At 44.3% G+C, this 14172-nt stretch overlaps 1 protein-coding gene across 1 annotated transcript in view; it reads right to left on the bottom strand.

The window, feature by feature from the left end:
- Nrxn3 (neurexin 3) overlaps positions 1 to 14172 on the bottom strand; it is a 1580164-nt gene that overhangs the window by 1475415 nt on the left and 90577 nt on the right. Inside the window, 1 exon segment of the mRNA XM_087195138.1 lies at positions 8865 to 8882. Within this exon segment, the coding sequence (XP_087051264.1) occupies positions 8865 to 8882 (18 nt within the window).

Below are 14172 nucleotides of genomic sequence, written 5' to 3'. Positions count from 1 at the left end.
AGGGATGTGTCCAAAGGGGGGCAACCAACTATGAGGAGCCCAAAAGCATGTCACATGCAGAACGGGTGAAGGGACTTCTATGTTCAGCCCAAATAAGAGGGAGCTGGGTAAGGACATGGTATGGCCGGCAAGCATTTGAGAAGCTGCACAATAACAGCTCATCCTATATAGCTCAGCTCCACTAGAAAACAAAGAATAATACAACAGCAATTATGACTTAGTAGTCAAGACTATGAAATATATATATGTGTGTGTAGGATTTTAGCTTTGCAACAAGCTGAACATAGTACTGAGGATGAGTTGAATAGCTGAACTCAGATGATGATGATGATTTCCAGAGACAAAGAAGAGAAGAGAACATGCTGCTAATTCTCTGAGATAGGGGCCAGCCAGCCTCTGGGGTTTCCCCTCCCATGATGTCACTATGCTCAATCTTCACTATCTGACTCTATAGGATGTAACCGTGCCATTCACTCATTGTTTGTCTCTAGGCCAACTCTTTTCTTACAGGATAGTGACTGGTCTGAACAAAAAAAGCTGCTTCCACTTATGCCTGTGAATCACCAACCCTTCTGTATGGTATAACCATGGGCTAAAGGAAAGAAGGTTTTCGGCACCTTGCCAGTCAACTCCATCTCTTAATGGGAGAAGGAGTAGTGAGATTTCCTCACGAATGAATACTATGCATGGCAGAGAGAGGAAGGTGGTCATACCTATAGCTCTTAGGGTTAAACGATGAGCAATAACTTTTAGAAAAGACTCATCCCAAAGAAGAGAAAGTCCTTGCTTTCTTACTGTCATGAATTTCTCTAAAATTGTCCCCCATTCATGAATAACATAAATCTGGAAGGCAGAGCTGAATTTCTGGATGAGAGAACTTTGTCCAAATAGATGGTGGTGTAGTGGGTATAACAAAATTACAACTAAGTCAAAAAGCAATTGCACAAATCCAGGAAAGTGAAAGAAATGGCTTAGCAGCAGTGCACACAAAAAATGGTGAAGGTTTCATTGACTGTAAGTTCAATTTAACACTATAGTAATTTTTTAATCTAAGGTGTTTGGCACTGCCATTAGTAGATGTAGAGTCCAGTAAAAGGGAGCAGAATTGACCCAAATCAGACCACAATACTGTATGTGGTGTGGGCGTCCTTCTTTGAAAAGAATGACAAGGGTGAAGGTATCATTTTTCAGAGAACAATGATCTGGATGAAAGAATTTAAAGCCCTTAGATGAGAATCCCCAAAGAAACTGGAGATGTTTTAGCCTCTAGAAAAGAAAATCCTTAAAGACAAAAGCCTTGTCTTCAAACATGGTGAATGTAATTAGATCTATTCTGTGTGTCTCCAAGGGCAGAAAGCCATACAGGTGGTGAAAGCTATAGCAACTCAGGATAAGAAACAGCTCTCAAACATTCAGCATTGTTGGAATGGATGGAAAGGCTGAAGGATCAATGAGCATTTCATTGCCAAAGGAGTTCAGGCCAAGTCTGAATAAACTCTTAAGAGAAAGATTCAAACATTAGGTGGACACAGAGCCTTGCCGACCTATTGGGTCCCTTCTGTCCCTAAAATGTGGACCTTAAACAAAGGTTGTGAGCACATACAGTGCAGCAGGAAGCAGGGATACAGGCATTGATAGGTCTCTGTTCTCAAAGAGAACACTCTCTGCCCTTCAAGAGCCCATGGTGCACCTGAAGAAGATATGGGGGAAAACACACCAGGCTACAATGTGTGGGGATGACAGCCCCACAAGCCCTATGAGCAAAATGCCATTAGGACACAGACAAAGGAAGATCATCCCATTCTCCTTTCTATATTCCCCCCATTCTCTTAATGTTCAGAAGGTATAAAATAGTGGTAAGAGTGAAGCTTCATGTTCCTTCACCTTCCAGATCACTTTATTTAGAACAGTGGCTCTCAAACTTCGGGCATATCAGTCACCTGTGGGAACTAGCCTTCTTTAATGAGCCTGGATTGCCTTTATTACCTCTCCAGGTGATTTTGATGTTTATCAGAGTTTGCAAACACTGTCTCAGAACCTGCATTCAAAATCCTAACTCTCTTACTGTGACAAATTTGGGGGCGGCAAATTAACATTTTTGTGCTCTTTCCCATAAAATATCTGCCTCTCATCTGTAAACCATCACCTCAGGATCACTGTGGCAATCATGTGCAACCACACAGAAAAAGCACTTGGCACAGTCCCTGGCACATAAGGAGGGCTCAAAGGCTTGTTGTTATTGTAACTGGTATTTAGGCCATTGGTCCATCTAGGGTCCTTCTCTGCCCACCCTTTATCTCTTGCCAACACCACTTCTCTGATAAGCTGGCAGCACTAATAGAACCCTGCCCACTGCATCCTCAGATGCCTCCCTTTGAGGTCACAGTCAGCTAAACTGTTCCACAAAGAGACTCACTGTCCTGGACTCTCGATTATGTTCTGTCTCCCCACCCTTCCTGAGGCCTGGCCCAGCAAAATGGCCAGCTTAATACATGTCCTTACCAGATCTCCATAGGCTGGTCTACAGACTGGGAAAAGCTCCAACACTGCTGCACACAAGCTGTGAGACTTAGCAGAGTTACACGGAGGCTCTATAGCCTCATTCCCCTTCCACACAAGGAAGGAATTGATCTTTAATAGACTCTCAATGGTCTCATCAATAGCATTTTGAGTAGCACAAACCTTTGAACAAGGCTTTCACATATATCACAGGACATTTAGCACTCATTGTTCTTTGCTACTACATGATGCCTCCAATCACTGGATCAAAAATAAACACCCACAGGCATTTAGTGGGCTCAGAGGTAGAGGAGTACTATTCCAAGGAAACTACAGGATGTCACTAATGATTTGTCCAGCTCTAACTCTGCCATTGCCCTCCAAAACTGAGAAATGGAATGTGGCTAATTGGTCTGCCTTTCTAACAGTAAGGAGGAGATGTTTTTAAAGGCTCATTTAAAAAGTGCCAGACTCAGTGATCTGCTTCCTTGAGATAGCCAAAGCTGGAGGCAGGCTGGGAAGCAGTTCCTTACTCACACTTACTCATTGAGAGCAGCAACGGGAGTCAAGGGGGTCCTCCCGGGCCCCAGCCAGGCAATTGGCTGTAAGCTGAGCACTGTCAACCCAGCTGAGGGCCCCCTTTCAATCCAATTCAACACAGCCGAGGTGGATTTCCCTATAGCCGGCACCCCTCACTGGGCAGAGTCCAAGATGGGCACTGAGTAAAGATTGGTTTAATTCCTTTCTGTCCCAGGGTGATCCCCAATAAAAAGCAGAATTTCAGAGGAATGTGTGACAAAACTAACAGCAGAGTCCCGAGCATTACTTATTCATTCAGCAAGTAATTATTTTGTCATCCAATGTATTGGAACTGTCCTAGGCGGAGAGGACACAGTGGTGCACATGTGTGAGATGTATCCTCTGGTAAGACTTCTTCAGCAATGTTTCCAGGACCACACCGACCACCACCTTGACTAGATGGTACCAGTGGTTACTAATCAAACCCAAGCCTCTGTTTGTTCATGGGTGAGATGGACCTTATAGCCAAATCTACCTCCTTAAGAATATCAATGGAACTAAATAATGCATGCAAAACTTAATGTTTCAGTGTCTGGCTCAAAATATAAGCTCAATAAATGTCAACTGTTTTTTCCTAATAAGATAATAAGAGAAAAAGCAAGTGTGGCTATTGTCCAAAAAAATAGCAAAGTCACAAAATATATTAGAGCCCTACTGGAGTTAGGAGCTGTAAATCTTGGTAATGGAAAGACAGTCTTCTGGTTGCTGTTCCCCAAGGGGTCTCAGGAAGAAAATCTGATCATGGATTCTCAGAACAGAAGAAGCTTGAACGTTCATCTGATTCAGACCCTTCACATTAAAAGAATCCAGGTGCCCAGGAGGTTATATGACTTGACCAAGGGCACACAGCTCCTAGGAAAAGTGGCAGAACCAGGCCTGAATCTAGATCTTGGAATTTATCATACCTGTTTCTGGCCCTGGGCAAATAATACAATATCTTGGAGCCTGGGGTTCTTTATCTGTGAAGCAATAGGTGTCTGGTCCCCTCTTACAAGGCTCCACTTAAGAGCAATAGCCAGGATCTAAGTTTGAGGGACCTCTTCATTGGAAGCATAAATGTCAGGACCAGTGGGAGAGAATGTGAGTCTACAAGAGAACAGCAGATACATTTAGAGAGGTCCTGCACTGTGACATCGAAGCATGCCTCTGGACAATTAGGGAGTCCAAGGCATACTGAAAAGAGGGTATGGGCTTTGTTAAAACCTTTCAAAGTATATTCCTCTATAACAGTGATGGCGAGCCTTTTAGAACCTGCAATGATACAAACAGCCTGCTGTAGCACACGTCATAGGTTCACTGCCACTGCTCTATAAAATAGAATACATGTTGAAAGGATCAAATGAGATGACTTACAATAAGAGCTATGTTATAATTACTATGTGCCAGGCACTGTTCTAAAGACTGCATGCGCGAGTTCACTTAACCTTCAAAGCAGCCCCACACGATATGTACTCCTATTGTCCTTATCTTACGCAGACAGAAAGCAGGACCCACAAAGGTAAAGTAACTTGAACAGGTGCAGAGCTGTGGTAGAGCCAAGACATCAACCCAGTCACCGGCTCCAAGTCTGTGTTATAACCCAGGGGTGGCAAATTTTCCTTTGCCACTCAAAAGCAGCCACGGAAAATATATAAAGGAACGAGTGTGGCAGTGTTCGGACATAAGCTTTATGAACATGAAAATCCAAACTTCATAAAATAATTGAAATACCATCTGTTCACTGCTTTCAATCACTTTAAAAATGTAAAACCTATTCTAAGTTCATGGGCCATACAAAACCAGGCAGTGAGCTTGCTTTTGTCCTCAAATCCCAGTTTGTCAACCCCTTCTTTACCCTACGCTACCTTGGTATGCTCATGGAATGGAAATCATTATACAGAAAGTCCTGGACAGTGACAGGCACAGACTAAGTGGACAGGTACTGCTCCTTCTGCCCCTTCCCAACCTAGTTCTCCCTACTCTCCCTGCTACCCCTATGAGCCTGATCAATGAGGTGTTTCCTGCTGTAAAAAGCAAAGTAAACTCCCACTCCCTCAGTACAGACAGCCCTGCTGGCCCTAGACAGAAGGAGAGACTGGAAATCCCTAGGCCAGTGTGTCTCAAACATCAACGTGCTTACACTTCCAGGCTGTTGAGACAAAGCCAATTCTGATTCTGTGGGTCTAGGTGGGGCTTGCACTTCTTCTTTTCTAATGCATTCCCTGTGATGCTGACTGTTGGCTCTGTGGTTGCCCATGGAGCAGTGGGTTGCTGCAGCACCCGTTCATGTCCACAGACCCACGCCAGACTCCTAATGTTGCTTCCTAACTTCAGGCTTGGAACAGCATCCCTTGTGCTGGACTGAGCGACTCCCTGAAAATAGAGCAGGGCTCAGGACAGCCCTGAAATAATTTACACTTAAGGGGAAAGTCAAGGAGGGGCAGAGGTCAAGAGTGCTCAGAGAAAGGCTCAAGCAAAGGTAGTGGTTCCTTCCCGCAGCAGCAGACAGGCCTCCTCTGGGACCCTGCAGACGGTGCCCCTCCTCCTGCACCTGCCAGGGCTTTGATGGACCAAAGCAAGAGGCCTATTTCCTCATCGGGCCTCTGCATAACTAGGGCACTTTCACAAGGTCACAGTTATTCATTTAAATTCCAGCTCTAATCAGCAGGCAGAGCCTGAGAAATTATCCACTCTGAAGAGAGAGGCTGTCAGGGAGACCATAAACAGCCCTCCTGCAGGAGAGAGACGTTGGAGGATGGGAGCAGAACAAGGGTCTTGTGGCCAGAGGCCCAGGTGGTATCCTGGCTCCTAGACCCTTCCTCTACTTGCCCGTCTTCCTCACCTCCAGAAAATTTCCTTTCGCCTTGGCAGAGAGTTCTAGATACACAGAAGTAGGGAGAGGGTGGAGAACAGGGCAGGGCAGGGCAGGGATGGGACTGCTCACTCCTGCCCCAAAAGCAGCCCAGGGAGATCAACGACAAAGCCCAATAGACAAAAGCCTAGGATAGAGCACCTGATAGAAGTCCCTTCCAGACCACATACGGATTATTTGGCCGTGGAGAGGTCCCTTCCCTTCTTTGGGCCTCAGTTTCCTTCTTTGAAAAATTTGCAGTCCTTAGGCAGTATACACATTAAGCTCTGATATGTCTCGGGACCTTACAGACATAAAGTGCCCCTGTGATGTGGTCACTCTTTGTGTTCACTCAAGATGTCTGAGGCTCCTACCTTGGGTCATCCAGATGACAGAAGATAGGAATGCAGGCACAAATAAGACCTGACCTGGGTCCACAGCACCCACAGCTCTGCTGTGGACATGGCAGGGTTTAGAAGAACAAGAGCCCAGACTTTGGAAGCTCACAAAACTGAAACCCTGGTCACAACAAGAGGTGACCACGGGCAGGTTACTGAAGCTCCCTGAGGCTCCTTTCCCGGTCAGAAGTGTGGATGGTAACATCTCCCTAGAGGGGTGGATATGAAGAGTCCATCCTCAGCTCCACACCTCCTGCAAGCAGTGGGAAACAAATGCTCATCTTCACTTTTACTTTTCTGAACCTCTTTCCTTGACACTAGGAAGAGGGGCTGTGGATGCTTTCACTTTTCTCCTGAGTGTCCAATTCCACTCTCAAGTCCCTAGCCTGTGTCCTGGACCCTGGGAAAGGTGCTGCTCACCAGCCCCGTTGCAGTTTGCATTTTACAGTAGGTTTACTTCCCACCAATCTCCTCAGCATGTAAAATTCATCAATTAATCAATCGTCCCTTTATAGCCTTCCAGCGGCCCCTAGGTAAACAGTTACATTAGCTTATAAAATCCCCAATTTGTCTTCCTGAGGGGAAGGAAAAAACATCTGAGAACCACTAAAGGCTTCTTGTGTCAGAGCCACAGTGCTGCTGGCTCCAGATTGCCTGGCCAGGCCCTCAGAAAGACGAGAGGATGCCACTGACCTTGGCCAGGGCCAGGCCTGCTTAGCAATCTCCTGCTGGGCTTGGGGCACAGGGCAAGGGTCTGAACCAGCGATTTTTCTCAGGCTCAGAAACAACACAAAAGCAAGGGATTAGAGGAATAACAGGGTTGGCAATTAGCCCTAGACCCTTTGGGGGCAGAAGGAAGGGCATAAGATTTCAAATTAATCTGGAATCCCCTCTAGGTCGTGATACCTATAATGTGTACATGTGCATATGTATGCGTGCTTGTATGTCTGTGTGTATGTGTACTAAAAACATATGTATATGTTTTAATTCACCGTCTAGAATAAAAGGTACATGAAGGCAGGGACTGTCTTGTTTTGTTCACTGTTTTTCCTCGGTGTCTGATACACAAGTAATTTTTGAGTGATAGAACTAAAACATTATGAAATAGGAAGAAAAAAATTCTTTCCTAGGAAATGCTGTTCTGTGCTTTGGTTCAAATTCTAGTTCAAGTATTATTTTTTTTAAAGAAGGAAGATAGGCAGAAGAAAAGACAGAGAGAGACCCTCTGAGGTTTAGGTAGGGATAACCAGATCATCCTCTTAAATTGTGTAACATCCCAAACTGAAAATGATCAGAAGGACCCAACTTAAGTCTGGTTGATTATCTTAGATATTCAAAAACAATAAATGATACCTTTATTAGGAAAAAGGTCTGCTAGTAAAAAGAAAAAATTATGTACCCCTCAGCAAAAATAAATGAAAATACAACAGTACAGTACCATTAAGAAATACTCACAGGGTCCTTAGTCGTCACAGTCTTCAGTGATAGGCCCCAGCATTGACCAGTACAGCATGTTTGGGATTCACAGTCACAAAGCCCTAAGTCCAAATGCCAATTCTACTGATGTGCTGTACGCCCTTGAGCCAAACTGCTTAACCTATTGGTCCCTAAATTCCCTGCACATTAAAATGAATATAATAATACTTTTCTCCCCCATGCCCCTCTCCTCAATAATACCTTTTTATATTGATACCATAAGAATTAATGTCTAAAGGACTAAGTAAGAAAGCACGTGAAAATATCTAGGATGATGCTCCCTTTCTATTTGGAGGGCTGATTATTTTTAATTCAGTTATAATTCTTTTTAATTTAGTTCTGGCCGTTTAAAACAGTCTTTAAACCATTGTAAATCACCTGATACTTTTTATCTCTACATGCCTGCATCATCTCAAATGGTTCTTTGTGTACATGTGTATATATGTGTCCAAATGTACACATACACAATTCTTAAAGTTAGGACTCTAGATGAGTATGATTCTTCTACTTTTCTGTTGACAAAAACCATCCAATCAAACCATTCCTCTTTTTTTTTTTTTTTACAGTGAACATGTATTACTTACGTAACCAGAAAAAAATGCGAATTTTATTATAGTGAAAAAAATGACATTTCTTAGAATAAAAAGAAAGAAACTTTCAGTTACCCACATCGCATTTTCCATGCTAAGTATTTCATATCTTCAACTTTCAACCACATGAACCTACAGAAGATAAACAGATTTATGGAAGACAAGGCAAAAATGTTCATTAAAGTGAAAAATCTAAGGACAGATTTTAAAATATTTTCAATAATGATAATTTTACACTTCTTTGACTCATCCCAAAATATTAATCAGAAGGAAGTGATTTCATAAGTAAAAAAATCATATTCCTTTGGTTTTGAAATGGTTCTTCAAAACCAATACAAATATATCAACCCAAGGCATTTCTTCTTCTAAACCTAAATCAGTGAAAATGTAATTATTAGATTTTCATCCCTAGAAAAGGGGATCAGAGTCAAACCATGCACAATCTAGCAGAGGGGAAATTCCCACAGCACCTGTACAAACACAAAGACTCACCTGGACCTTGACTGGCATCTGTGGCAGCATTTTCAAGGAAAAGGAAAGGGGGAGGAGAGAGAAGGGGAGAGAAAGGAACATGAGTGTTAGCAGCACACACACACAATGCAATGTGCCCTTGCATGACTATCAAGTTCATGCAAGCCCCCAAAGGTGCTCAGCTTCCGAGCACTTAGTTCTACCCTTTCACCCAAAACCACCCATGCAAGCTGAGGAGCCAAGCTCCCTTTTCACTGTGCATGTAGCAGAGAGGTATGCTTCCCATCTGTCCGGAAAGACATCATCCTGGAATCAGATAGGGCTCCAAAGAGCCAAGCAAACTGGAGTCCTGCAAGAATATTGGTTAAAATATTCTGGTTGATTTCTGCACACCAACACCCAAGCAAATTCTCCTCCTCTCCACATACCAAACACTGGACATGAAGTCAAGCAAGGTTTCCCAGCAAAGGGAAAAATTAATAAACTACTCCCTTGAGGAACAAAGAGAAAAAGGCATAAGAATGAAGAGTAAATCACAGCATTATTCACCAGATAGGACTGAAGGACACAAGATCACAAAACATTTACATTTCCTCCCCTCTCCAGCATTCCCAGTGACCATTCTTCATCACAGACAGCAGCATGTGCATGAGATTGTGGGTAAGTAAAACATCCACCATACAAACTGAAGTTCTGCCTTCCTTCTTAGTTTATCTTCTTGCTTTTCTCTCCATCACTAATGACAAGACTTGCTACTTGAAATCACTTTTAACAACTAAAATAAACATTCATCCCTGGAATGGTTGACATTTGAGTTAAGCCAATGAACTTTTAAAACATGAAGACCCGGGTCCGGAGATTTAGCTCAGTGGTTCTGGTGCTTGCCTAGCAAGTGCAAGGTCCTGAGTTCAATCCTGGTACCAAAAAAAAGAGCAAAAACAAAACATGAAGACCAGTTCACCCCTATCATTTCCATGAATAACACAGTGTCCTCCCCTTCCCACGCTCCAACGTGAAGTAGAATTGTTCTGGGAAACCAAGACCAGCCAGCCCAAGGCATTGTTAAAGACCCAGACCTGGCCTGATGGCAGCTACTACAGTAGAGGAGAGATCAAGAGCTTGCAGGAAGCACTGACCATCCAGTCCTGGGTGGGGTCACTTAAAAGAATTGGATGGTGGATCTGGGATGGTCACCAACACTGATTATCTAGTTATTCTTTTTTGTTAAGATAGAGAGTAGAAGAAATTGAGAGACTTGCCCAAGTTTACACAGCTGGTTCAGAAACAGAGCCTAAAAGTGATCCTAGAGCTCTTGAATCCTATTCAGTTCCACACCTGCTCAACTGAAGCCTATGCCCATCAAGCACACATGGGACCTAGCTCAGTTTGCAGATTGTAGGGAGCATCCAGAAGTCATGGAAGGAGAGTTTCCCAGCTGGGGGAGAGTTTCCCAGCTCCCCCATGTATGGTCATGTTTTATCTTCGGTGTCTTTAATTTTCTGCCTGTACAAGGTAGGTAATGTGCTCAGTGCCAATAATGAAACATCTGAAATCAGATTTGTAAAGCTCCACAAAGTCCTTAGGACTCTTGCCCCAGGAAAATCCAGGCTCTGAGCAGATTTAACTGGGCCCACTCCTGGCAACAACTGAGAGTTTGCCCAGCCCATGCCCTGTATTCCCTAGCTATACATCTGCTCCCAGAGACGTCTAGAGAAGTTCTGAATCACTCCTCAGCCACAGCCCCTTTCAAGTTTTCTGGTGAGTTAAATTTAGGGGTGGAGTGGCAGGAGAAGGAAGAAAAGAGAGAAATAGAAGAGGTGGGAAGGAAAACATGTGGCATAAATAACTAAGCAGGGCCATTAACTGTGACTGATGGATTGCCCAGAAGAGTGGTCCTTAGAATACTCCTTAATTAAACAGGGTATCAAACTATTTACATGAGGTGTCGTATGGTAGGCATGTCAAACTGTTGCTTTTACAAACACACTCTTTGAGGGCACCAAGACTGAGGGAGACAGGATCCCTCGGAACTCCAGAGGTCAACTGGTTAGTTGCCCATTTTGCCATTGTGGTTATGATCTTAAACTTGGAGACAAACAGGTCTGAGTTCAGATCCCAGCTAGCTCTGTGGCCTGGGACCCATCCCTGAATTCTAAGTCTTTTTCCTCAGCTATAAAATGGGAATAAAAAGAGAGCCTCCCTCATGGGGGTGTTATGAGAATTAAGTGAGATTAAATGCTTAGAAAGCACTTAGCGCAAGACAAACACTGCATAAACGTTAGGGGCTCTGATTCTTATCGTTTTGAATTACCACATTTGTTAGTACCAAAAATACTGACCAGATGGCTCCCTGGAAACACCAAGAGACCACCAGAATCAAGCCCAGGATTTGGGTTCAACTCTTGCACTTATGAATGTGGATGAGTGCTGTAGCTCTCCCCTCCACCATCCACAATGTGCGGGGGGGGGGGGGGGGGCTAAGGAGTTTTGGGGGAGGCAAAGGTCAAAACAAATTCCATGCTTTTTTCTTTTCACTCTTCAAGCCATAAGTAGGCACAATTCTAATACTATGCATCAAAACACCACATCTGTTCATGTCACAAAGGGGCAACAACGTGACTCAGAAAACCCCTTTTACTGGGGATTAAGGTCAGAGCTCAGTGCCTGGCGGTGGCAGTGACTGGAGGCGGTTCTGAGCATTATTCCAAGTTTAGGAAGAGAGACACTGTATCACCTGGCCCCTGGCCCAAGAAGCAGTGAGTGACCTGAATTTCCAGACTTGATTCTGACTGACAGAACGAAATGGCAATGGCAGGGCAGTGAGGGGAGGAGGGCTGTCGAGAGGTGGAGATGAAAATCTTGGCAGTATCCCTACTGTCTCTCTGGCATCCTGTTCTCTTCCTGTGACAACCCCAGCTGTCTTCTGAGGAACCTCTTTCCTACCCTTAATGCATGTGGCTGGAGAGGTGAGCTCCACTCCCACCTTAGCTCCAAGCGTAATCATGTGACTCAAGCCAGGTCATAGAAATATTTTATTTCCTGGACCCAATAACTGTTCCAAGAACAGACATGTAACCCAAGCCTAACCAATCAATCTTCCCAGGGAATTTTAGGAAAATTACCAGAAAATGAGGTGCTCCCTTCTCTCTGGGGCTGCCAGATTCCATCTTTGTTAACATACGGGGACAACCCACCAGGGAATGAGGCAAACACAGAAGCAAATGGGATTATTTCATACAATGACAGCACACCTAGAGCCAAATCCCGCTCTGCCCTCTGTCCACAGGCAAGGGCCTCTGCTTCTCTGAGCCTCGATCTTCTCCTGTGTAAATGAAGATCTGAACAATATCTATCTCTGTGAGCTGTATCATTGGAGATACTCTATTCACCATTCAATACTTATTGACTGTGTGCCAATTATAGGGCAGACCTTGATTTAAACATTGAGGATACAAGCACTGAATGAAGCAGATGGTTCTCTTGGGTATTAATGGAAGATGTTAACAATAAGCTCATAGCTACACAGAGTCAAATAGTGACTATTGCTGCAAAGAAAGGACAAGCAGGATCAGTGGCAGCAGAGGGTCCCCATGCAAGACAGTTAAAGAAGCACTTTGGGAGGCAATAATATTTGAGCTGATATCCGAGGAAGGAGAGCCTTACATACACCTGACAAAGATGCTCAGGCAGGAGAATAGCAAGTGCAAACACTGGTTCAGTTATTTCTGCTAGCATAGGAGGGACAAGGGCTGGCTCCCACAACCCAGTACACCTTTCTCTCCCATTCTCCTAGCCCTGTCACTCACACATTCAGCCAGTACCAGATGCTCAAGATATATACACTCAGGGGAAAACAAATCTTATGAAAACCATTCTTGTGAGCCCCTTCCCCTAGAACTGCTGCATTCCAACCAGGCAGGGTGTGGCAAGGACAAGAAAGGAAAGATTTGAAGCCCCCCACCACCCTTTATCCACTCTTTTCGGCACCACCACCAAGGGAGACATAAAGACGGACGTTTCTATCTCCACTCAGTACCCACAGATACTCACTGTATATTCAACAATAACTTTCAACCACAAATGCATGCACTCAGCACAGTTATTTTCAAGTTCAAGTTCAAACAAAACAATTTCCTGCTGTTAGAGGGACCCAGTTCTTCTAACCACAGGGGAAAAGAAAGGACCCTCTGTCCAGGATTACTGCACTTGCAGACACTAGCTCAGCCAGGGAGCTCCTACACCTTACCCTCCATTTCAACTAGCTCTTCTCGAGGCAAGATCCCCCGACCTTCCACTTCAGTGCCCCCCACATCCCAGGAGGTACTTTGGGAAGCGTGGGAAGGGCTGCACAGCCAGCTTCCTAGAGGACAGTCCCCACCAAACCTTTGGGGACCCCACCTGGTGAACTCTGCCTGAGTCTGACCTATTTTCTAGGAGAGAAAATAGAATATAGATTTAAATTCAGTGGAGCTCTGGAAAACTACAGGCCCAGCAGCATGAGAAAATGAAACAGCAGGAGGTAGCTGAGGAAGTGCTGGCACCAGTAAGATGCCACCTCTCCTAGATCAATCTTATCCGGTTGTCAACAGCCTTTTCCTCTGTGATTGCCTCCACTTTCTGTTGACTAGGAAAACTGATACACACATTTACATGGATGTTTTCCTCTAGCCAATCCTGAGGCCCAATGCCACTGGCCATCCACACAGTCCAGCTGTATAACAGTGGCACCCACAAGCAGAGGGAGCTCTGAAGATCCCAGCCTCAGAAATGAGTACCCAAAGGAAAGGAGCCAGAAACACCTACAGCTGAGCCCCAGGTCTGGCTTCCTTGCTGCAAGGCCACAAAAAGGGTTTTTGGTGGCTTTTTATAAAACTTGTGTCCTCACATATACAATGGTAATTAAACACTGACTGAGGGATTTCTGTGTGCTAGGCACTATTCTAAGAGTCTCAACACAACCATATGAGGTAGGAGCTATTATCATATCCATTTTACAGGTAAGGAAGTTAAGGCACAGAAAGCTTAGGTAACTGGACAAAAATTATATAGTCCATAGAGCCAGAGCCTGAATCCTGGAAATCCAGTTGTGGATTCTTCTGTTACCCGGCTGGCAGCAACATCCCAAGGAGAAGACGACAGATGTTAGAAGAAAATGGAGTAAAAGCAATACTGGCCATCATAAAACTGGTATTTATTGAGCATTTTCTGTATGCTGGGCACTGTGCCAAGTGCTTTATACATTGTTTTATTTAATCCTCACCACAATCTTATAGGTAGGATCATTACTCATCCCATTTCACAGATAAGGAAACTAAGACCTACAGAGGAT

The sequence above is a fragment of the Heterocephalus glaber genome, unplaced genomic scaffold (assembly GCF_053883595.1).
Source record: "Heterocephalus glaber isolate CG9 unplaced genomic scaffold, H.glaber_assembly_v1.0 deba00001608, whole genome shotgun sequence".
In the NCBI taxonomy this organism is placed as follows: Eukaryota; Metazoa; Chordata; class Mammalia; order Rodentia; family Bathyergidae; genus Heterocephalus; species Heterocephalus glaber.
The sequence above is the reverse complement of the archived record's forward strand: the minus strand, read 5'-3'. Positions and strand labels throughout refer to the sequence as shown.